The sequence below is a fragment of the Drosophila serrata genome, unplaced genomic scaffold (assembly GCF_035046125.1).
Source record: "Drosophila serrata isolate PLE 108 unplaced genomic scaffold, ASM3504612v1 contig_276, whole genome shotgun sequence".
NCBI lineage: Eukaryota > Metazoa > Arthropoda > Insecta > Diptera > Drosophilidae > Drosophila > Drosophila serrata.
Genome location: NW_028257174.1, coordinates 11574129 through 11599906, shown reverse-complemented (window position 1 = coordinate 11599906; position 25778 = coordinate 11574129). Strand labels below are relative to the sequence as shown.

At 33.8% G+C, this 25778-nt stretch overlaps 1 protein-coding gene across 1 annotated transcript; it reads right to left on the bottom strand.

The window, feature by feature from the left end:
* Window positions 1-1275: 1275 nt before the first annotated feature.
* LOC110181680 (uncharacterized) lies at window positions 1276-25297 on the bottom strand. Its single transcript, XM_020949520.2, has 4 exons — window positions 24122-25297; window positions 3320-4784; window positions 3064-3255; window positions 1276-2998 (listed from the first exon to the last, which is right to left on the bottom strand). Exons 1-4 carry the CDS (start codon window positions 24200-24202, stop codon window positions 2799-2801), a joined length of 1938 nt encoding a protein of 645 aa, XP_020805179.1. The 5' UTR covers window positions 24203-25297; the 3' UTR covers window positions 1276-2798.
* Between the last annotated feature and the right edge of the window lie 481 nt (window positions 25298-25778).

Genomic DNA, 25778 nt, shown 5'->3' with positions numbered 1-25778 from the left:
TTCACTCTCTCTCACTCTCAGACTTTGACGGAAGCATTTTGATACCTTCCAAAAATGTCATTTTGTAATTGTAATATTACAATTGCAAATAACGGAAATAGTTTCGAGCTAGGTTATTTTCTTTATCATCATTGCTGTTTTCATATCGAAACACAAGGTGCACCCTCTGCTGCTGATAAGGAATTCTCTTCCAGAACAGCAAAAGAACATAATTCCTTAGGCAGTCTTCGCTGTAGATTTACAACATCTGTCCTCGTCAACTGGCGTTTTTCCTTTGGATTCTTTTGCGGACTCTTCTTGTGCATAATTTATACAAACTTAAATTTATTCTTCACGCATTACATTTGTTTGCCAAGACACATGTCGAGATCTCTGTGCTCTCAGTTCTATCCTATAAATGACTTCCAAATGAAATGTTTACTCTTTGCCGCGATAATTATCATAATAAATGGTTATAATCGAGAGGGTTTTAACTGGAACTCGGTGATTTCATAGTAAATAGAAGCAGGTGATGATGGTGATGATGATGATGATGAAGATGATGCTGGTTAGCTCCTGAAATGTGAAAGTGATTAAGGAAAGGTTGAAGAGATAAGATTTAGGAATTTGTTGTATTTAAAGTATTTCTTTAATAGTTTTAAATATAAAACAAGATATGATACTAACTTCGGGAATCCGAAGTTTATAAAACCTTGCAGTTTGCAATTGAAATATATGATCGAATCGGAAATAGATAACAACTAAGCTTTAAATATTACCATTTTTTAATCAATATTTATGGATACTTTAATATGGCAATTTATTCAACAAATCAAAGTTTAAAAATTTCATAACTAAGCCAAAAAAGCCTTAAATTCAAATCGGAAAGCTGTGCTATGTTAGTTTTTGTTAAGTTAATAAATCTGCGTACTCAATTAAATATTTCAAGAAAGTCGAATTTTTCGTTAAATTTTTGGACAATTTTAATGATGTAACCCCTTAAAAAATTTGGAAAAAATTAAAAATTTTATTTTTCCGCCGGACATGTCTAGATCGATTCAGTTTTTGATGCTGATCAAGAATATATATGATTTATAGGGTCGGAAATGACTCCTTCACTGTGTTTTAAGCTTCTGACTACATTTATAATAACCTGCAAAGAGTTTATAATGTAAAGTAATGTAATGAACTAAAAGGTCACATAATTATTTACTAAAAAGAAAATATATAGATTTTGTTAGAGTTGGTGATTCAGATAGATAGGATAAAAGACCTATAAATACTTAATGCTACACCTTTTGATCTCATCACTTTATTCTCTATGTTCAAAATACATAATAGATTCGTACATATATCATCATTTAATAAGGCTACAATATCGGGGCAATACACAGTTCCCAAAGTCTGCTCGTATCAAAACCTCTCATCTCATTTCACACAAAAATATTTATATTATATAGATGTGTATATACTTTAAGTACCCAAAATACGTTTCAACTTTAAAAAGTTAAGTATATATAATAGTGTATATATATATATCCGAATGTTGTTACCTCAATCATTGTCCAAACACTTTCTCTTTGTCTCTTTGTCTGCTTCTTTAGTTTTTTTGAGGCCCAAAAGTGTGCTACCCAAAGTTAGCTTGGTTTTTTAGTTTGCTTTTATTGCTTATCGGTTGGGTTTAGTTGCATTTTAGGCTAAAGTATCTTACAGATTACAGGGCATGCCAGTAGTACTCCTTTTTTTGGACACATATGTCTGTGTATAAGGCCTTTTGTAGTGCTATCCTTCAACGGATCATGACAAGGAACCCTCAAATTGTATATATATATCTACATATGTGTATAGATTGTGGCATATATTGTTGGCTAAGGATAAGTCCTAGCTCTGTTTTTTGCAAATTGAGGCTTTCAGGAGCTCATCCCTCTCAATCTCGATCCTTTGAATATATATTTATTCAGTTCAATTAAAGCACTTGGACAGCTCTCTCGCTATACATTGTCTCCTAACAAATATAGTTTTATAAAATTGGTACACAGCTACCACTGGTCCCAGCTACACAAGTAGTATATAGTATATATATATGGGATCTTGTATAAAGTATATATAATATGTTTATAGTTTACTTTGTTTTTGTTTTCTTCTCTCTTGTCTGTGTGTTTGTTTGTTTTGTCGTTGCTTAAACATCGCTCTTAAGGTACATTTTAAAGCCGATCAATCGTAGTATTCCTTCTCTAGTTTGCAGATATCATTCATTAGTTCCATAAGTATAGTCAATAATTGCCTAAATCTAAATTAAAAACTATCTTTGAACTATCACATACAAGTTCACTAATATTAACCAAACATAGAGAACATTATTCCAAGGCAAATTAAAAAAAATAAAAACGTAAAAGGAAAATAGAGAATTTCAATATTATTACAATTAGAGGAATCTGAAAAGATAAAATTGTGAATTTCAACTTAGAATTAATGCATTTTGTGGCTAAATCTCTGTCACATTCATCATTTACCATTTACTTTGTGGTATGTGGAGTATGTTTCTGTCTGATTCCTAAACCTAAGACTAAACATATTGCAAAAAAAAGTGATATATAACATTACAGCACAGACGAAAAAAAATAGAGTAGTGATTTAACTAAAATTGGGGGTTTTAATACATATTTTGGGGGGTGTGTTTAGGGTTTCACAAGCTAGCTATCATCCTGATCGCTGTCCCTTTAAGTATAATTAAAGTTCGTGGCTGGGGGGACTGCCTTCCTTAAAGTAGATCTCTCTTTATCTCTATAATAAGTAGTCCTTCTCCTTGTGTCCCGCCCTTACAGCTTCACATCCTGCGTTGTCGCTGTCGTCGTTGTGGCATCCTGTGTGGGCAACTGGGCAGCATCGGCAGTGCGTCGTCTCGAATGAATGTACTCCACTAGGTACTCAATGCCCCAGGCAAGGGCACACAGCAATATGCAAACACTCTGGGTGTGTATACAAATGGGATAGCTATCCGTCACATCACGAATGAGACCTACAAAAATATGGTATTTAAATATTATAAAATATCCTTTCTATGTGCTAGCTAGTATCCCTTACCAATAAGTGGTCCAAAGGAGATCACAAACAAAGCCTTGCCCACCAAATGCCAGCCAAAGGCCGATGGCAGTTTCTCCAAAGAGCAATACTCGGACACTGTGAGGGTGAAGTTGCTCAAAGCCGAGCCACGGAAGAAGCCGCAGATGGACAACCAAATCATCAACTGAGTCCAGTCCGTTTGCTCAGCCATAACTTGAATTAGAAAAAGGACAAGTTAATAGAATACACATATAGAGAATTAACTTCAGAGACTCACTTGATCGCGTCAGTGCCACAAAAATGATGGACACCAGAAAGATGGTGCGCTTCTTAATTGTTGTACGATCAAAGATCGGTGGCAGGACAATACGTGCAGCAATATCCGTAATGGCCGTAACTGATAGACAAAAGGCCACATCTGCTTTTTGATAGCCGAGATTGGCAAAGAAGAAGGGTGTGACCATCTTAAAATTCATCTCAGCCACATAGAAGATGGACAGACCAAATAGCAGATTAAGGAACATCTTATCCTTGAGCATATCAATGTCCAGGAGGTCGGCAAATCGTCGCCAGAATCCAGGCTTCTTGGCCTTCTTCCTTGCCTCCTCATCAATGACTGCAGCTGCCTCGGCCTGCTTGTCCAGCTCCGTGGGCTTCATCTTGATGAAACTATCCCGATGACCGCCGAGGACAATGCTGCCCGTGGCGGTGCCCACGCGTCGCAGTTCACGATCGTTCTGCTCGAACTCATCGTCGCCGGTATTGAGATGCACCTGAAGGATCGAGCCGGTGAAGTCCATGTAGGAGAGGTTCGAGGTGACCGAGGCCTTGCGGCAGCGCAGCTGCGTGGCATTAATCTCCGCCTGCGATGGATAACCGCCCGATTCTCCGCCGGATCCATGGGCAGCGGACTGTACCCCGGCCAGGGACATGATCCGTGGAAATGTCGGCCTCTTGGGTATACCCAAACGGGAGCCATTCATTGTGTTCATGGCCATTTCAGAATAATTCTTACGCATCTGATGCGGATGATGTTTGTGGAACAACAATGTGTTCATCTCGGGCAGGGCATCCTCTTCGTTGCCATCCTCTTTGATCACCTTGAATTCGGGCGCACCGGTCGCAGTTGCACCACCAGCGCCACCTGCTCCGCCCACCGTCAGCTGAGGCTGCGGGGTGGGCAGGGCCGAGATGCACATCAGTTCCTCGTCGTCAAACTCCTCCTTCATGTGCCACTTCACCGGCTGCAGCAGTACCGATCCAACCGTGGCATTGAGGGCCACACCAGCCAGCAGCAGCACCGCCCCGCGGAAGTCGTAAGCCTCCAGTAGGATCCTCACCAGCTGTGGCATTATTAGCATTCCCATGGCTGTACCGGCCATGGAGAGGCCCACCGCCTGTCCTCTCTTGTGCTTGAAGTAATGATTTAGGGCCACAAAGGCCGCCGAGGTGGATAGACCCACACCGATGCCATTGATCACCGAATAGGTGCTCAGGATGTGAGCCATACTAGTCGCTGGCGATGTCAATGCCAGTCCCAGGCCACAGAGCAGGGAGCCAGCGATGGCCACTTTGCGGTAGGAGAACTCCTTTAGCAGCGGTCCCACAAACAGGCCAGAGAAATTCATACAGACGTCCAGCGCACTGATGATCACCGCTGCGCCCGTCGTTCCCACATTGAGATCCTTGAGTGTGTCACCAAAGAGCAGGCCAAAAGATGGCTCAATGGATCGGGTAGCGAGCTGTAAAGAACAGGAGATTTCAATCAGTTAAATCTTTGAAAATCAAGATAATGCCAGATGACAGACTTTATACTCAACCCTTTTACACATTCGGTTTTGCTCTGAAGAATCAGCTGTCTCAATGGGTTTTCTCTCTTGTAATTCTCTTGGAATTCTCCCCTTGTAACTCTCCTCCTTATTGAGAGAGAATACATACAAAACTTTCACAGTCCATTAATGATCCTAAAAGAATTCTCTCCACTTCTCTCTGGTACTCTACTCTCTATTGGAGCAAAACATATTTTCTCTCTTGTAATTCTCCTAGGAGGAAAAAACTAATACAAAACTCTCTCATGGTGCTCCTTAATGAATTCTCTCTTTCTCTACTTCTCTCTCGTACTCTACTCTCTTGTTCTCTTCTCTCCCTTGGAGCAAATTACGATTTCTCTCTTCTAATTCTCCTCAATTTTTAAGAGGAAAAACCAAATACAAAACATTCTTAGGGTGCTCCTTAGAGAATTCTCTATCGTTCTCTACTGAGTGAGCAAAACTCTCTACAGGAGCAAAACATTTTCTTCCTGTCATGCTTCTCCTCAATTTTAAAGACAGAATAGAATAATAGAAAAAGCCCTCAGAGTAATCTTAATTTAAGACTCCAATCCGCTGCAGAGGGAAACTTATAAGCTGTGGTTACTGCTTTACTTGTACATTGTTGGCAAAGCTTCGGCAAGCAATCGTTATGTTTTGTTGTGTTCTTTGAATGAAAAGGGAACCCAATATTCTAAATTTGGTTTTAATTATTTAATTCACCTCTGTATAAATTATTTTTAAACATATTTACTAAGTAGTTAAAATAATAATAACAAAGCAACATTATAATATGGTTTCTGATATCCTATTTAAGTGATATATCAAAAAGAATGATAACATGATCAAGTAAATGAAATTATTAAACCTAAAACATAGGTAAAATAATAAATCATTAAAAAAGATCCGTTCGAAGAGTGAAATTTAGTGAAGAGTTCAAATATTTAATAAATTAAAGTATTATCAAATGATTCAGTGACCTTTTCCTTATTTTGGCATGCTGTGTTTATCATATTTTAAAAGATATTACCAGAATGCCAAAGTCGGGAAATGGTCCAAGTACAATCGTATAAGAAGTACTTGATAAAATATATAATAATAATAGTGATAAATGATTAAAGCAACACAAAAAAACAAGTTAAAATAATACAAAACAATCAAAGCAAAACAATCATTAAAGTGCAAAAAAAGTGATTTAGTGACCTGTTCCTAGTATTTGAGTTTGTGTTTAAAATCATATTTTAATAGATTTGGACATATTCACAAATTAGGGAATTGATCAAAATATAATCATTAAAAAAGTCCTTAAGAATATATAAAAAATATGCCCTATGAATCAGTGATCCGCTTTTTGCCTGGGTTTTCTCTTTAAATTGTATTTTAAAAGATTTACAGAGAATGTCTTGGGCAGAGAGAAGCACCACAATATCATTCTTCCCTTTTTTTTAACGTGATTTAATTAAAGAGAATCAAAGAAAGTGATCATCTCATCTTATTGGGGCCTTTTGTGTGAATGTTTAATGATATTTTAAAGCATTTACAAAAAAATCCCAAATAAGCATTTGATGTATACTCAATGAGTGAAATTATAAAAAAAGGATAATTAAATAATAAGCAAAGTGTGATTTATCATAAGTGAATTAATCATATGTGACCCCCTCTATTCAATGTTGTCTTCTTTGTAAATTTTATTTTAACAAATTTATAAAGAAATCAATATTACAGATGGGCTTCAATGTTATCATCTTAAAGTGAAATTAAAAAATATAAATGGTAATTCAAATATTAAACAAATATGAATCGTTGGTATTAAATAACATCATCAAAACGTGTCAGTGGCCTGAGCCTTGACAAAAGTAAACTTCTTAAATATCTTTAAATATATTTAAGTAGTTACCCAATGTCATTGCTAGAGTCACACAGTCAACAAAGTGGAATGTATTAATTGGAACTAATATTTACAAAATGTATAAACAATAATTAACAAAAATTATAGCATCATAAATCCGGATTACTTTGAAGATATATTTTGCTAACAGGAATAGGAATTATTAAATTAACGTTATAATAATTAAGCAAATAGTAATTAATAATTTTATCAAACTGAATCAGTGACCCGAGCCTTGGATTTCATTTAACTATTAACGTAACTTTACATATATTTTAGTAGCTAACTGAAGTCCTAGCAAGAGTCACACAATCATCGAAGTGCAATAATTAAAACTCAAAAATTTAAAAACTATTGATAATATTTGAAAAATATTATATTTTTTTAAAATAATATAATACAATAGATTTGTATAATTTTTGAACCAAATTTATTAAAAAAAAAACTCGGAAGATGTAAAAGGTCACTTTAAAATGTGAAAGTTTTAAGCAGCGAGAAAATATTGAAATTAATGATAAAATATAAATTGTATCGAAAATTGTTTCGATCGATTTTATCACTTTCGATACATTTATATTTATTCATTATTTCAGATAATGCCACAAAGAAATAAGTGTTTTAATCAACATGAATCAGTGACCCAAGCCTTAACTATAGTTCTCTTCTAAAATAGCTTTAAATATATTTTTAGAAGTCTACTGTGGTCCGAGCTAGGGTGGCTCAATCATCAAAGTGGAATTAATTAATTTAAACTATTATTTATAAAAATTATAACATTATTAAACATATGATTATTTTTAGGATATATTGGGATTTTTTAATGAGTGTAAAATTGATTAAAGAAATAAGTTTAAGAACAAACAACACAGATGCAAAAAGTGCATCGATAGTAATTAATAATTAAACCAAACTGAATAATTGACCTGAGCCTAGGCATTCATTTACCTACTCGAATCATTTTAAATAAATTTGGATAGATAATTGAGGTCCAAGCTAGCGTCACACTATCATCAAAGTGCAATTGGTACAAATTAAACAATGATAATAAAATAATTAAATTTTTGAGTAATATATTTTATGAATATAAAATTGATTAATTAAATAAGTTTTTAAATTAGAAACAGAGATTTAAAAAAGGTAAATTTGGATGTCGATGAGCTTAAAAACCTGGAGAATATCGAATTTAATATTAAATAATCGATTTTTATCGAACAACTGTATTTTCGATTACCAAACAGAAAATCAATTTGTATCAGATATATATCAGCATTAAAAGTTAGATTTTCTATAATATATCAACTTATAGAGAAATTCTATGATTAGTACTTAGGATTAGGTCGATGCATTAGTTTATTTATTTCCCTTTTCTTGTGATCTGCCATAACTCACTCAAGCTTCGATTAGTGATCGTTCGCTCGGCGCTCCATAAATTATAGTACACTTGTGGTGTGGACATTGTATTACTTTTATTCCAATTGTGTGTTTTTTTTTCTGTTTTTTTGTTTTATATGGGCCAATTTGTCCGGGGCTAATCTGCCGTTCAGAGGCCGCGTGATTTATCGGCTATGGATGGAAGAGGTTCTCAAGAGAGAGAGAGAGAGCGGGCACAATCATTATCAGCGACATAAAAAATAAAAAATTATACATTTAGGAACACTCGGGAAGAGAAATACATATATATTTGTACTCGGGGGGAAACAGGGCGTCGTCATCAAATATGGATAACCTTATCGGTTATCGGAGGGAACTCAACGGAACACCCTTCATGATCCATCCATCCATCCATTCCCCCTATCGATGCACTTCAGATGAAAGACCCAGAGCCTTATCGGTTGTGTAATGCCACTGCTGGCCATCATCTCGACTACGTCAGCCTCTTATCATTTAGGGGCTCAAAAAACTGACTGACTAACTAACTGACTGACTAACCGACTAACAGACTTGGCACTCTCCTTCCCTTCCATTCATGATGATCAGTTTGATTGATGGTTATTATTTTTTGTTCCCCTTGTGGAAGCCAACACCTACCTACATTCATAAATATCAGCTGTCATGGCCTGAAATCGAAATCCGATTTGTATTCGTGTAGTGGATAATGGTGATTTCGTATTTGAATTCAAGCGGCTAAAAAGGTCAAACTATATACGCTTTCATGGCGCCCTACGAGCATTGTTAGTGTAGCTTTGCAAAGTGTGACAATTTGTTCTCTTACAGAATACAAAATATATCATAGAAACGGTAGATAAATATTGTACTCTATTTACTTTAGCAATTATTATTTAGTTTGTAATTTCTAGTTCTTGATAAGGTTTGATATCAGCAGTTTCTTTTAATTTTCAGAAGCACAAATGGTCTAATGTAATTAATAGTTAATTGCAGATAGGTAAATATGTGAACCGCTCTTTGCCTGGGGCGTGTTTTTTAAACGTTACTTAAAAGTTTTTAAGAACATGCTTTGGACAGAGAGAGGTACCACAAAATTATCATCTTTTCTTTTTTTTTTAAGTGATTTAATTAAAGAGAATCAAGGAAACTGATCATCTTATCTTATTGGGGATTTTATGTGAATGCTTAATGTTATTTTAAAACATTTACAAAATATCCCACTTAAGCTATTGATGTACACTCAGTTAGTGAAATAATAAAAACCAAATATACTTAATAAAAAATAAGAAGAAAAATAATAAGCAAAGAGTGATTTATGAAAAGTGAATTAATTAATTTTGACCACCTCTCTTTAATGTTGTGTTTTTTGTAATATATATTTTAATAAATTTATAAGGAGCGCAATTTTAGAGACTGGCATCAATTTTATCACCTCAAAGTGAAATTAAAAAACATAAGTGATACAATTAAAACATTAAACAAATATGCATTAAATAATTTCATTAAAATTTATAAGTTAACCGTTCTTGATAAGCGTTTGATATCAGTATTTACTTTAAGTTTCAGAAGCACAAATTCTCTGATGTAATTAATAGTTGATTGCAGATAAGAAAAAGGGCTCTATAAATCAGCTAAAGATATATATATTATAGGTTAACACTCAGGGGAAAATTAATAGGCAACCATTTAAAGCTTGTTATTATTATTTATATAATGGTTATGTTTGTATAATTTACAGAATCTTTTCTGTGAACTTGATAGACTCATATTTCTCCCTATTTATTTTTCCAGACCTCTATACATTGAGTGTTTCATTGAAATTGCTCAACATTCTCGCTACAAACACGATTGATGATGTGCTTCTTAAAGTGTTTTATTTGTTTGTGATTATTGATTGGGCTTTGGGCGCCTATTGATTTTCGAATTCCCCAAACTATATGCCCATATATACATATATACTATATATATTTATGGGGCGTTTCATTCAAAGCCTTAATTGCCTGATAATTGAATTATCAGAACTCATAATTGAAGGAGGGAAAAAGGCAAGGCGTTTGCTAAGAAACAACACAAAACACGCGCTCACTAAGTGGGCCCCAAGTAAATATTGCTAAAATAGTTCAATCTCCGTTGACTCTGCCCTCTTTGGGGTTGAAATCGTTGTTGTCGATATTTGTCGGGGTTGCGAACAGAACGACGGTCAATAATTGGCTCTATAATTGAGTTTAAATTGCCACACTTTGATTTTGTGACAGTGTGCAGGTTATTATTATCCCAGATTGATCCAAAGATATAAGCCAAGTTTATAGACCCCTTTGGAAATCGATTTTAATCAAAATCAAAATCAAAACTTATTCCAAAGGGAGTGTAATTGTTATTATTTACCCATATCTTGCATAGCATTATATGGTCTTTGTGTAAAACTGATTTTAAGCATATTTATCTTTATTGCTAAATCAAACTACATATGACCTTTATTGGGTCTTGTATTGATAAGATGTATTTCGAAAAACAAAATGTTTACTAATTTGTTAGTTCTATGAGCTTTGTTTAGCTGTTATTTAACTTTAAGTTTGTTATATTGAAATGTTTGTTAAAGGTATTATATATTAATAATTATATTTCAAGATATCTTTTACTGTTTTCTTAATATATTCTTTTACCTAATTAAACTTTCAATTAAATGTTTATATTGCTTTTAGGCTTTATTATTTAGTTGAAAGATAAGACATTTTTCTTATGGCTTTTCTTCCTCTATAAAATACGGAAATATCAATCAAGGAAAACTAATGCCAGCCGCCGTTGTTTTCCTTTTCAATTTGCACATTTTCATATTTATACATTTTTATTTTTCGTTAGCAGGAGAAGAGAGGTCTCTCTTTGGTCATTGTAATGCGTAAATAATTCTGATTGTGGAACATTTGTTTAATATAACACACTACAAATGGCATTTTATATGTACTCTATATAATATGTATTTATATACAGACATGTTTGTTTGTTGGCCAGTTTTTAGCGAAAAACAGCAAAAGGCAAACATATATCAGCAGATAGCAACCAGGTTTAGAATTGGGATCACATCTCATCTTGATTGTTGTGAATTCGAAATTTGCACAATTAGATGCTAACTTATTTTTAAACATTTTCTCGTGCAATATTTTTGTATCTAATTTACAAGTGATTCGGGGATGCGAACGGATGCCTGGTTGCGTGAAATTAACGTGACACCCGAGTGTTCGCTAACGAAAGTCTGTTTATATGACTTATATTGTTATATATATGCTACATACATGTATCGGTGCTATTTCTATATACTTGTTTATGGGCAATATTACTTCACAATTCCGCTGTCTCACCTCCACCCTTAACGAGGCGAACACACGTTGTTTGTCGTTTTGCAATAGTTTTAAAGGGTTTATGACTTGGAAACATTAGCAGCTCTCTCGGGTTTATTTTTTATTTTTATTTTTTTGTTGAAGAATAGCTATTTATTTACCGATGATTTACGATCAGATATATTTTACAGTTTACCTCTTACATTGTTGAAGTTTTTAGATGTCATTCTAGACCTTGCACAATAGCTCTAGTTATGGGAATATTTCTCAAGGTCTAATTACTCAGTTTCTATTTAATAATTGTGATTATTTACTTAGTTTTTGATTTCAATGTGCTGGTAATTGTATTACATCTGGTCTTCCATTTGGTTTCCATTGATATGTGGCAAGACATTCAAATTTTTAATCAAAAACTTGGGAGAAATTCCAGTTATTCAAGTCTGAGAGAAGAATTTCTTGAATATATTTTGTTGTAAGATTTCGTTGTATATTCAATTTAAACTTGTTTCTTATAAAGTGTATATATATGTATGTGTATATGATAAAGCGGGTTCAAGTAAATATGGTAGGTTGTGGCTGTTAAGAATTGATTTTTTGACAGCAACTTCTCAGTAACTTCATATGAAGGACTTCAAAACTTAATAGTTAAAATTAATCAACTATTTTATCTCACTGTTAACTTTTCTACTAGGAAATTCTATTTAAATTTGAGAAACTTACAGACTTAGTCTATAATTTTTAGTCTCTATTATTTTAAAGGAGTCTTAAGAGCTAAATAAGTTAAGTTCCTATTTCGCAATGGGTCTTGGGATACAAAAGTTTCCATTGTCTCTATCTTTCCAGAGAGATATTGGAAACCCGCGGCATTTGGCAGACACTTGGCGGCGCGTGTTCTTTTATTTTTTGTACTATTATTTCGAAATTCACTTTTAGCGTGTTATCAGTCTTTCAAGTCCAAAGTTCATGACGTCTTTCTGGCGCTTCTTCCTGCGGTCTGCCTTGGATATAACCCATATTGTGCCATCATTTGTCGCCCTCATGGAGAGACGATGACGCCACATGGACGTCACTTGTTAGGGAAACCACCTTCCTCCATTTCGACCACCCCCTTGACCGCCATCGTAAATCAAGCCCATTTTTGTTCTCTATCGATTTCCCATTAAGTTTTGCGTGGCATTCCCAAGCTTCACCGCCTTTCGACTTGATATTCCATCATATTTCCTGGGCTCTGTCCTTCACCACTTGAACTTTATAGATTTAAAGTAGTATCTCTTAGCCCTCTGTGTCCATTGTTTTTATTTTTTTGTAGAATGATAAGAAGTGGATTGTCAAGCCTGTGACTTATTTCCGGGTCTTTTGTGCTTCTTGTTGGTAATTGCTTTCAAAAGTTAGTAGCTCATTTATATGTACGGGGTAGAATCGGTCAATTACTGATTGCTAATCGTGCAGAGAAATTGTTAAATTGCCATAATTGGGTAATAACTTTGATAGTTGTAATGAATTTATTATTTTTTTTTTTCTTACAAATTGTTAACAATTTTGTATAATTGAATACTTTTTTTGTAAAGGCATTTGAAGCGTGTAAGGGATTGTTATTATTTCTTTGATTGATTTTACATTTTATAGTTGATTTAATTACGGTGGATTTTAATTTAAAATTGGGTTGGATTTAAAGGTCCTTTTAAATTAGGTATATATCTATTTTTTTTTGGGGTTTATTTTTAGCCATTAAAAGCAAGTATAAGTAATGATTATTAAGTCTACTTTTGTAAAGGATTTAATGAATGATTATAAATTTTGTAATGTTTATAATTAAGGTAGATTCTAAGTTCAAATAGTGTTGCATTATATAGCTTTTGTCTTTATTTATTGGGAGCTATTTTTTGGCTTATAAAATAAGTCAAAATAATAACTTAAATCAAGACATTAACTTTACTTTTTTAAATCAATGAAAAGTTGACGTCTTTGATGCCCAGTTCAATGCATTTTGCCAAGTTTCAATTACCCCTGGATACTTGATTTAAAATCAATTTACATAATTTACATTTATACTTATACATTTTTATTACTTCAACTTCAACTTGAGAACTCTCCTGCAATATTCTTGTTGCTAAAATTGTATTAATTTGCTGTAATTAAGCAGAGGCAAACCAAGAAGACTTGACTGCGTTTTCACTGAACGATTCCGGCGACGGAATTAAAAGGTTCGAATTGAAATTAAATTGCTGCTGTTGCCGGGGCACTCGCGGCAATTGAAGCAATTAACTGTGAAGTACATTTCACTGCCACCGAACCGTACCGAACTCGACTCGGAGCCTCCCAAACATTTCAATTAAAAAATATATAAAAAAATACAAACAAACAGTAGAGGCGGCAACAACAGATTGAAACAAATAAATACAAATGGAGACAAAAACAAAAATGAAAACGAAACAAACTGAAAGCGAAACAACAATAACAAAAACTTGACTCCCCGACATTGCCATTAAAAAACAAAAGCCGTCACAAAGCTGAACTCGAAATTCAATTGAACTGAACCGAAGCCGAAGCCAATCCGAATTGAAAGCAAGTACAGTGGAGTTTCGATAAGTGTTTGAGAAATAATTAAGCTTGAAACTAATAACTATATTTAAAATGGATATTTATCTGTTTTTTTTTGTCGACAAATCAAAGATTTAAATTTCAATCGGAAAGCTGTCCTATGTTAGTTTTTATTGGATTAATAAATCATCATACTCTATTTACAATTTTAAAAAATTAAAATTTTTATTGAAATTTTAGACAATTTTAATGATGTAACCCCTTAAAAAATTTGGAAAAAAAATTAAAATTTTATTTTTCCGCCGAAGAAGTCTAAATCGATTCAGCTTTTGATGCTGATCAAGAATATATATGATTTATAGGGTCGGAAATGAGTCCTTCACTGCGTTTTAATGACTTCTGACTAAAATCATAATACCTTTCAAGGGTATGGAATAAATATGCAGTCATTATAATATTTATAATATATTAAATATGTATCTTTTCAGAACAAATTATATAAATAAAGATTCGCATGTATTTTAGTAAATCACCAAAGAAATTTTAAAATTTCGAGGGATTTCCAAAGAGGTTTCATGGAAGAGTTGAAAATTTCAACATGGATATTACTTAAACTTTCTAACAAAAAGAGTTTTCAATTTCAATATGGAGAGTTGCTTTTCTATTTCAAAATGTTAATTTGGAAACGTTTTTAAGGAGGTTTTTAAACTTTTAAAACTTTTCCAAGAGATTTAAGAAACTGCAGAAGAGTTTTTAAAAGTTTCAAAACAGATTTCTTGTTAGATTTAAGGTATTTTAAGTGAAAATTAAATTTATTTAAATTCTTTTATAGGTAACATATCAGGAATTTCTGCCATATTTTTTCTAATATTTTTTTCAAAGCAAACCAAGTATAAATATCTCTTTTTTCACAATTTCCTTAGTAGACTTCTTCCCAAATTTATCTGTATCAGTATCTTTGCGGAGGCTTCACTGTTAATGGGGATACAAAACGATAAATCGGAGCGGATGGGGGCGGTGGCATCCATAATGCTGGGGTTGCTGGAACCAAATTGTGGTGGTGATGATGCTTTTGGTGGCTTGCACATGATCGCAATCATGTGATTTAAGCGACCAGCAAACAGATGCAGATACATTGCATCCATTGGAGAGTTGCAGATACAGATACAGATACAGATACAGATACAGATACAGATACAGATACAGATACAGATACAGATACAGATACAGATACAGATACAGTTACAGGGAGCAGCTGTTTGGCTGTAAGTTGGAAACGAGTTTTAAGCTTTTCTCGAGGAAGTTGCTGCCGCTGCAACTTGCAACACAGAGAGTCGCAGTCACGTGATCAGCAGCATCAGCTGCTGGCCTTTGTTGTCGCCAAACCTGATTCCAGGCCGTGGGGGCAACAAGGGGTTAAGGGGAGGCATCACATGTGTGCAGTTTTTTTTCTGTATTTTTTTGTTGTATTTTTTACTATTGACATTGATTGGGGAACCGACGGAGCGACCCGTTGTTAAGGCTGTTACGAATTGCTTTGCTCTTGAGGGGCCCCTTTTATTCAATTCGGTTTGCTTTACTTGGTTTATTTTCCCCTGCAGTTTTCTTTCTCTATTTTTGTTGCTATTTTTTTATATTTTTTGTATCTCTTTTTCCTGATCACGTGACAATGCAAAAATAAATTGGTAAGAGAAGAAAGTTTTTTGTGTGTTGTGTTGTCAATTGTAAAATTCCTTGCAGCGAAAAACGTTTTGTTTTTTAGTTTTTTCGGTGGTATTAATTTCAGAGAGCAATCAATAGATACTATATAGTATATAGTATTGATCGAAAGGGAAATTGGCCTCTCTTGATTTGCAAAATATCCGAAATTAGATTTACAGTTCAATGTTAAATTTATACAACAGAAATTATAAATAAATGTACCAAAGAGACATACGAAAAGGTATTTAAACTTGGCAAGCTAATGCACATTTAAGGGGTAATGGTTTTTAAAACATTATAGTTATATATTTTTAATTTAATTGATGGATTATAGTCACATAAATCGGTAAATCGGGGTTTATTTTTGACTCTGCTTACTTTCTGATAATTAAAATCTATAAATATATATTCTACTATAATTCTTCATTAAAAATCAAGGATAAGTAAAGGATTGTTTTGACTCTGTTTGGGTTCTGATAAATAATAATAAAATATAGGTTTTCTTTTAGCAAGTTCTATATTAAAAATCAATGATAAATCAAGGATTGTTTTCATAATTAATTATATAAATCTTTAAATAAGTTCTCTATTAAAAATCAATCGTTTTCCTTATTAACTTGTATTTCTTTCACTTCTTTGCTGTTTTTTTCTTTTGGCTAACTTAAAAACAAATAATATCCATGCTGATCAAAACATTTGTATATATAATACTATATATATACTATACTTATACTATAATATGTATCATCGACTGATCTGCAGACCGCTGTTTGTTGCCAACTCGGTCAATAAATTGGCTAAATTGCCACTTAGTTTATGGGCAAGAAAAAAAGTGTCTGGCGCGTGGGTTAAACATTAGCACCATTCACCAATAATAACAATAATATACAAAAGATATAGGATCGAGATCTTGTGGATCTCGTGCGGCCACAACTGAACAATACTATATAGTTGCAGATATTGGGGGATAGCCCGATCTGTCTGCTTGCTTTTAGCAGTTGTTAATATTTAATTAACAACATTTAGTATTATTTTGCCGCACACTTTCGGTTCAGATCTCAAAGACGATCTATGTATATTGATCTATAGATGGATCGTTTGATATTAGCATTCACTTGTGAATGCTCATTGTGCAGCTTAAAGTGTAGTGAAGTGTGTGTGCTCAGTCTTGTTTGATATAATCTATATGTATGTATGGTATATGTGTATTACTGTTGCTCTATTTTAATTTCTATTTATTGTTTTTCTCGCGCCTGGTACTCGGAATTTGTCAAAGAAATTAGCTCTCATTTGTGAAAACAGTGACAATGCTAAGAAAAACAACGTCACAATTAACAAGAAAAGGCATTCATTTGAAATGGCATCGAATGAAGTGCAAATGAAGTGAGAATTTGTATAATTTTAGGATTTAACATTGGCATTGGAAATTAACTATACAACCAGGGGCTTTAAATAACAAGTAATTGAAAGAAATTACGCCAAAGGAACGTGGCAAGTCCTTGTGCCAGCCATAATAAATTATACAGTATTATATCCTGGATTAGACAATCAATTTATTATGTATGGAATGACGACCTTCTCCGTCGCTTAAAGGGGACAATTTTTCCAACTGTCAACAGTATATTCCAAAAAGTCCCCGATGTATGTCTGATTTTTTTGAGAGGCACCGACGACGTTTTGCTAACTTATCTGAAAACACAATTCGGAAATGTTCTAATTGGCTTTCGAAGTGCGACGACACTAATGCCACTTCACATATACCTTATATACATATATATATTTTATATATATTTGTATACTATATGTGTGTAGATATAGATTGCTGGACTTGAGTGAGGCACGCCGGATACTTTAATGACGTAGTGAGTGAGCATGCGTTGCTCGAATGCTAAACTAAACAGAGGTGATTACACTCAAAATTAATACTCGAACTTGGGTTCGGCATATGGGAATCACAGCTCCCATGAGTGCTTTACATGTATTCTAATTATCAATTAAGTCAATGTGTTAAATTTTAAGACTAATTGTCTGGCTGGATGGTTGAAAGTAGGGGGCTTCAGGGGTGCCTTTATATCTTCAGCCTCTGAAAGGCAAGTGTTAATAGCAACTGATAATGATAACAGACACAGAAATCCAAGAAAAAAATATCAGAAACAGAAATAGAAATCCATGACGATGACTCCTCTTTGTATATTTTATTTATTTACTTGTGTTTTAATCTTATTTGTTTGTTTAGCAAATTGGTTAGACTTTAAATGAAGCAAGGCACAAGGCCTAAAAAATACCCTATAAGCAATCTCTAGAGTTAAATAATATTTGATAACAAACTTAGGTAAATACTAAAAGGAAATGTATATAAATATATATATATATGTATTATCATCGTGTCTAATCTAAAACTAAATATAGTTTGTCAACTGCGCTTTAAAATGAAATTCTATAACAAAATACCTTTGACTTTGGTTACGAGTTCATATAATTAATACTTGAAATTATTGTTTAGCAAGTATTTTTCAAGTAATTAATAGATTTTTTAAGTTAATTACAAGACAACAACAAATAATAAATATAATATGTATCTTTCTAGAACATATAACCCAAAGAGTGTCAGGTATTTTAGAAGAGAGCAGCACCCACAACATTAACTTGGTTTTCATTATTGCGCTGACACTGAACACACTGAGGCAGACACACCATATACATATAGATATATATGTTTATATATATATAATTTATAGGTAAACAGAGAAAAGAAATCGGCAAATAGAAAAGCAGAAGCAAAAAAGAAAAAATAAAAACAGATGGGGAATAAAAACAGACCAAGTCACAAACGACAGATTCGTTGTGTGTTATAAAAGTCACTGGGATCAAAGTCCACAAAATACCCCAACGATTTTGGTCTAAAGAAATCTTCGATTTGTATTCTTTAATTGTTTTAAACATTTCATCATCATCTACAAATCAACAGCAGACCCTTGAACCTCTCATTCATTATGGTTTAAAAAGAAAAATAAATCTGGAAATGTATAGAAATATTATAGAAATCAAAAGGAATATTTGGTTGCCATGATTGATATGTTATATATTTAATTATAATGCATCAAATATATATTAAGATATATTATTTGTTTAAGCTATCACAAGCACGTTGTAACCTCCACTTTTATCTAACTGCAAAAGCAAACAGTTTTTACTATATAAATATATTTATGTATATTCCAACTTATTAATTGTACTGATAACCCATCTGTTTAGGTACCTAAAAATACCCTAATAAAATTTATAAAATAATAGTTTAAAAGTTCTAAATGTTGATTAATCCCATTGGACATCATCCACTTTGTTCCGGCTAAATGTAACAATTATTTCGATGAGCTCAAAATTCCAATGTGTTTATATACATAAAAAATGAGTCGATAACCTCGAGGCAAATCCAATTTCGCATTATATACTATACACTTTATATACAGATTTTGCTTTTGTGCATATATCTCCATAGTTTTATCTGCTCTCATCGCTATCGCTGGTCACGTGCTTTTTGTTTGCGAGTTTTTCTAATTAATTTATTTACTTTTTTGCTAGTCGAATTTCCAATTCCCGATATATTTGACTATATAGCAGAAGCAGCTGCTATAGCAGCAGCAGTTTTCGAGTCTTTATCTTGGCCTCGGGCTTTCCAGACAGTCAGACGACGACACTGTTCTGTTCTTGCTTTGCTTTTTGATAAGGTTTTTAAACAAAGTCCACGAATTAGACCAGTTTTTTTTTTGTTATAAACAAAATATTTATATACAAAGAAACTTATGTGTGAAAACCGAAATACTATATAATATAACCGCCGAAGAAACGGTTGTTAAATGCAGAGGATCAGTAAGTATCTTTCAACCAGTGAGTAACTATGATCAGTAAGTATCATTGAACATGAAGTAACTATGATCAGTAGATATATATGATCACTAAATAGCTATGATCAGTGAGTAACTATGATCACTAATTAACTATTATCAGTAAGTATCTATGACCAGTAAGTATGTATGATCAGTTACTAACTTTGAACACTAATAAACAATGACTTGCAACTTTTGTAACACAACACATATCTGAGACTTGGCTGGCAGCAGTCACTTCGTTCCGGGGATGTTAGAACAGGTTGGGAATCATATGCACAGAAGTGAGAGATTTGTTTTGGAACTAAGTAAGTAAGTAACTAAGTAACTCTGAACAGTAAGTATCTATGACCAGTAAGTAACTATGATCAGTAAGTATCTATGACCAGTAAGTAACTCTAAACAGTAAGTATCTATGACCAGTAAGTATGTATGATCAGTTACTAACTTTGAACACTAATTAACAATGACTTGCAACTTTTGTAACACAACACATATCTGAGACTTGGCTGGCAGCAGTCACTTCGTTCCGGGGATGTTAGAACAGGTTGGGAATCATATGCACAGAAGTGAGAGATTTGTTTTGGAACTAAGTAAGTAAGTAACTAAGTAACTCTGAACAGTAAGTATCTATGACCAGTAAGTAACTATGATCAGTAAGTATCTATGACCAGTAAGTAACTCTAAACAGTAAGTATCTATGACCAGTAAGTATGTATGATCAGTTACTAACTTTGAACACTAATAAACAATGACTTGCAACTTTTGTAACACAACACATATCTGAGACTTGGCTGGCAGCAGTCACTTCGTTCCGGGGATGTTAGAACAAGTTGGGAATCATATGCACAGATGTGCAAGATTTGTTTTGGAACAAATTTAAGAGCAAGCTATTTGAATGAAAATATGGAGTAATTCTTTTATGTAATTTTATTAGTATATAAGTCGGAGCATGGAGAATCGGTGGACTATATAGATAAATATATATATAGCTACCATAGCAACGATCGTAAATTTTAAGAAAAAATATTAAAACTTTTCCAGTTTTTAACAGATATTCATCAAACTTGATATATAACCCTTATGTATTTATCTACAATTTTGTTTAAATAATATTATTAATATTAATCAATATTTTATTTAATTTTTAAGCAGGTAACTACGATTTTTCCCCTGGATAATGCCCAGTCACCTTTCAAATTGTTAACAAATCCCGATACCCAATCTTTGCTTCGTAAATTTGTCAATGTCGTTGGGACACCTTTAGCTCTATATAGTATATAGTATTTACCACATAAGTAGAAGTATTTCCGGCCAAAGATTGCATTGGAAAAGTGAAAAAACAAAACAATATTCTTCAGGGAACCTGGCAACAGCGCCACAATTGGTTCTTCTATTATTTTATGAATTATAGAAAGACCTGAAGACTCATGCTGTTTGTTTGTTATTTCCTTTAACCAGCTTCAGCGATTTATTGTTTATGGTGCAGAATTTTCGTTATTGGGCCCTCGTGTTGTATAAGGTTCAAGTGCTAATTTGCCTCGTAAATGATTTAAAAGCGATTAAACGTGTGTCGGTCGATCGAAGATAGTGGTGCAAAAAAAAAATAACAAACAAGATGTGTGTGTGTGTGTATTTTCGATTGCGATTAGTAGATGTTAGTAGTTGTTCGAATTTAACCTAAAAGCTAACTAAGAGTAACTAACTAAAGTAAGCAACATCACATAATCGAGTGATTGGCATATCAGGCAATTGCCATCTAACCCCAATATTCCCTCACAATAATAATGATGATGATTATGATGATAGATTTTAGTTTCGCACCTTTTGTATATTGTATTCTATATTGTGGCAACATTTGTGGATCAATTAAAGTTTACGAGTGCCTTAAATTTTCGGCCAAAGTACTTGAGATTTCCGAGTTGGGCGTGTGACCAATCAAGTAGTGTTTTACCATCAATATCTTATCTATCTTGTTTCCATGGGATAAATATATATTTGCACAACCATGTACCTGATTTCAGGATAATATTAATCGAATGATGCGATGAGATGTGTGTTTTTTCAGGGACAGTGTAAAGCTTCCCTAGGGGGATTCCCCTTTTCTGCTTCTTTATATGTAATTAAATACTAAAGTCACACACACTCGATTTGTTTTGCAAATGTCGCCTTATTTCTGGAGGGGAGAAGGTGGCCATAAGTCTAGTGTTTTGTTCTTATTCCAAAGTGGGTTTTATTGGGTGGGTCGACCGATAAATAACCAAGGTTAAAGGACTATGATGGATCGAAGGTGGAGCTCTGTTTGACTTAATGGATTGCGTTGGAAAGATACATTTTTAGTAGTAGCTTAAAAGAAACTTTCTAATTAATTAGCTTATCTTGAAGTTCTGTTTTGTGGATCTTTTTTTTATTTGAGAAATCGACAAAGGATTTAAGAAGAACGTGGGGAAATAAATAGATATGATATAGGCTCGAAACAGAGCTCAAGGAATAACATAACTACTTATAACATCATCTTATGATAATAATAATGATAAGTATAATTTTTACACATAAACCCGCATAAACCATTATCTAAAAGTATCTAAAATCTCAATAACCATGTCCAATCGAAGCTCTTCAAGCTGCCCTTAAAATTTTACCCATGTTACAATGCATTCACATCTTTAGCTTCAGTTTCTCTATTCTTTTTTAGCTTTAATTGTTGCCCAGATTGATATAAGTATCTATATAATGCCCACATTTCATTCGTACGCATTATCATTGTCAGGCAGAGTCTGTGGAAACCCATCATTTGTGCGCTGTGCTGTCAATTTTCAAGATCTTCTGCTTGGCTACACACAAATTAGCATGTCTAATTGCATATCGTCTTGCGACTCATTTACCGAGAGTAGTCATTGCTCATATGGAAAGATGTGGAAAGGTATGGGTAATTTAAAGGCTATTACATAATTGCCAAGATCTGAATAATGTGACATTCACACTTGGAATGAGTCATAATGCAAAAGAGAAACTAATATAGATATATCTGCTGGGATATAATATATTGTACTAACATCTATAACTATAGAAGATGGTACAAATGGGGATGAATAAATGGGTTAAGTATGTTAAATATATTAATATTATACCATAAACTACTTTTATTAACCATAAATTCTTTTGTTTTTTCCAGTAAAGCTAAGGAAATAGTAAAAGGACATTCCCATAATGATGATATCATACGCTCTTGATGATGTGTTCCAAAAAGAAATATTCTTTCCATATATATATATATATATATATATATTTCTATGTCAACTGATTTTGGGCCTTCTTTATTCCGCCTCACCTTGTTTGCCACAGTAAAAAAGGAAAAACAAAAGAGGCATGAACAACAAAATAAAAAATAAAAAACTAAATAAAAACAATGTTGTATGTACGCATATATACACACACACTCAGAGAACCAACTACAAAAAACTGAATAAAACCAAAACAAAAACAAAACAGAATAAAAAAAAAAGAAAAACACTGTTAAGAAACGCATTTGTTGAGAGATCACGCGGCGAATGCGTGACAGTCTCTATATAGAAGATTCGATCGAAAACCATGGCCTTGATCGGGATCTCCTGTTTCTCTCCCCTTCAGCTTGAAGTTTGGAGCAGCTGTTTCCAACCCTAAAAAAGACTGTCTCTCTGTCTGCATCCAGAAGAGTTTCAATCAATGCAGCAGCCAGAATATGCTTCAGATACAGATGCAGATACAAACACTGATGCAAGATACAAGATACAGGATACAAGTGGTCAGGTAGAAGCCAGGCTTTGTTTGCCTTATTTTTTCCCAATTTGATAATTGTTTAGGGTTTTTGTTTGAGATTTCTGACTATATATAATTAATTATAAAGCGGTCTAACCTAAACGAAAGGATAAAGAAGTTTGGTATGAGATTTATTTCTGTAAATGATTAATTATATTGCAATTCAAGCTTAATCTGTACAGAGGGATATAGACAAATATATCTAAAAGGCTAAGTGCAATTGAAAATTGCTTTACAGATAGCTATTAATTGTTTTCAACCCAGTATTATGTTTTTTTCCTTTTGAAAAATATACTTTCACATTTGTTAAATGCTTAAAACATTACCAATGATTTTATAACATTCACCAAATAACCTTTTAATGAGTCTTAAGTTTGCGTTCCATTAATATTGTATATATATTTATCGTGTCATTTGTTGAACAGCCACAATAATAAACCAAGCTTTTGTGTCCATTAAGGGATTTATTATTGATTAAGTTGTGAGCCGCCGCCGCCCCTGATATTATAGATATTATGGCCATAAATCGAGAGGGCGGAGCAATGTGTAAATATGTGAAAATGCGTATTGAATAAAGTCATAATTCATATATGAATCTTATCGTGTTTTTTGGGCCAAATTACTATGGGGGAACTAACCTATCCTAAGCGCATTGGGGTTCAAGAGGTCATAGCTAATTAATTGGAACTGGAATGTTTTAGGCATATTTTAGGGTTAATCTTTTATGATACTTACGTTAACCAAACTAACACCAAAGCAGGCCACCCAGCCCCAACCGCCATCGGGTGCCACTTTTCTGGGCTGTTTGTTGGCCATTTCCACTGCTGTTGTTGTTGCTGCTCCTCCGCTGCTGCTGCTGCTGCTGCTCTTTGTTGTTTGTGTTCTCCTCCACCTCCTCCTTTAGCCGCGTCTTCTACTTTTCCTGGACTGCTGCTTTTCTGCTTTTGTCTAGCTGCCTTTGGTTTTTCGCTGTTTTCTCTGGCTCTTTCCTCTATATATACATATAGATTTGTATATATGTATATATATATATGGAGGTGTGTGGTAGTATATATAGATTTATGGATATTTTTTACGTTGCGGCTCTTCTTCGATATTTGTTTTTATTTTTGTTATAGATTTGCTTTTGTATTCCTTTATTGCTGTTTTATTTTCTATTTATTTATCTTGATTGTGTGGTCTAATTAGGTTTTATTATTTGTAGCACATTAAAAAAAAAGAGTGGGGGAAAAAATACGGCTTTATTGCTTTTGATCAATGTTTGATTTTGTTGGGTTTTAAAAAATCATGTTTTATCACTTTCCGTTTTGGTGGGTTTGTTGTATTATAATCTTTTGTTTTGATTTTATTTTAAGGCACTTGCTGGAGTCTTTTTTAATGGATTTATATTATTTTATTTGTTGTTTTTTTATTTTACGAATTCCACATTTGGCCCTTTGTTTTGGCCAACAGTGCGTTTTATTAGTTTTTATATCCAGCTGTGTTTTTGGACTTGTTCTTTTCACGTTCACCACAGTTGTTTCTCCCTTTTGTTCCAAGAGGGGGGAGGAGGGATGAGTGGGTGGGGGTGTTTGTTTCCTTTCTTTTTTCTTCTGTTTTTTTTTTTTTTTGAGCGTCGCTCTCAACGGACTCTTGCCGTTTGGTAGCGTGGTCGCCGTGCACAGCGCTATTTATTACAAAAGAGGGGGCGGCAGGCGCTCACTGTCTCCGTCTCCGTCTCCGCCTGCGTCTCAGTCACTGTCAGAGCGTGCTCCCTTTCCTGTCTCCTTCTCTATCGCCCTGTGCGTCTCACTCACTAGCTTGCTCGCTCGCTCACACACTCACTCACTCGCTCGCTCGCTCACTCTCTTCGCGTCTCTTCCTCGGTTCTTTGCTTTTGATGGGGTACGCGCGGCTGTTCAATCGATACTGACTGCTCTGCCGACGGCCTGTCCCGTCGCTGCTCTGCCACCGCTGCCGCTGCCTGGCCGCCGCACAGTGGGACCAAAAAGTCATGGAGCCCAGCGTCATGCTGTGTTTTCTTGTTTGCTTTTTATTTTTTACGTTCCCAACTTTCAAAGGTCCTTTTTATGAGTTAAAAAAAAATCCCTTGCTGATTGAAGCGTTTTTTATGAGCTTTAAAAGGACTGCATTCGGTAACCCGCAGTGACAGGTAGAATACAATGGTAAATTGGAAAGAAAAAAGGTTGAAATAAAAGAAATATGCAAGGAATTTTTGTATTACCAACATGTCCACCACTTTAAAGCTTCATTTTTTGTTCTTTAAAGCAAGCTGCATACAAAGCAGAAATTTAACCAAAAATAGCTAATTCAATTTTGTAATAACTTATTAAAAATTTTAGGAAAACAACAAGGAAACAAATTGTATTATATTTTATTTGTTACAGATTTT

Bases quoted from the DNA above. Each gene is read 5' to 3' on its own strand.
- LOC110181680 (XM_020949520.2), bottom strand. From the start codon at position 24,202: ATGGCCAACAAACAGCCCAGAAAAGTGGCACCCGATGGCGGTTGGGGC. The intron at 4,785-24,121 runs GTAAGTATCATA...TGTTCTTTACAG, and splicing joins TTGGTGTTAGTTTGGTTAAC to CTCGCTACCCGATCCATTGA. The intron at 2,999-3,063 runs GTAAGGGATACT...ATATTTTTGTAG, and splicing joins CTCCTTTGGACCACTTATTG to GTCTCATTCGTGATGTGACG.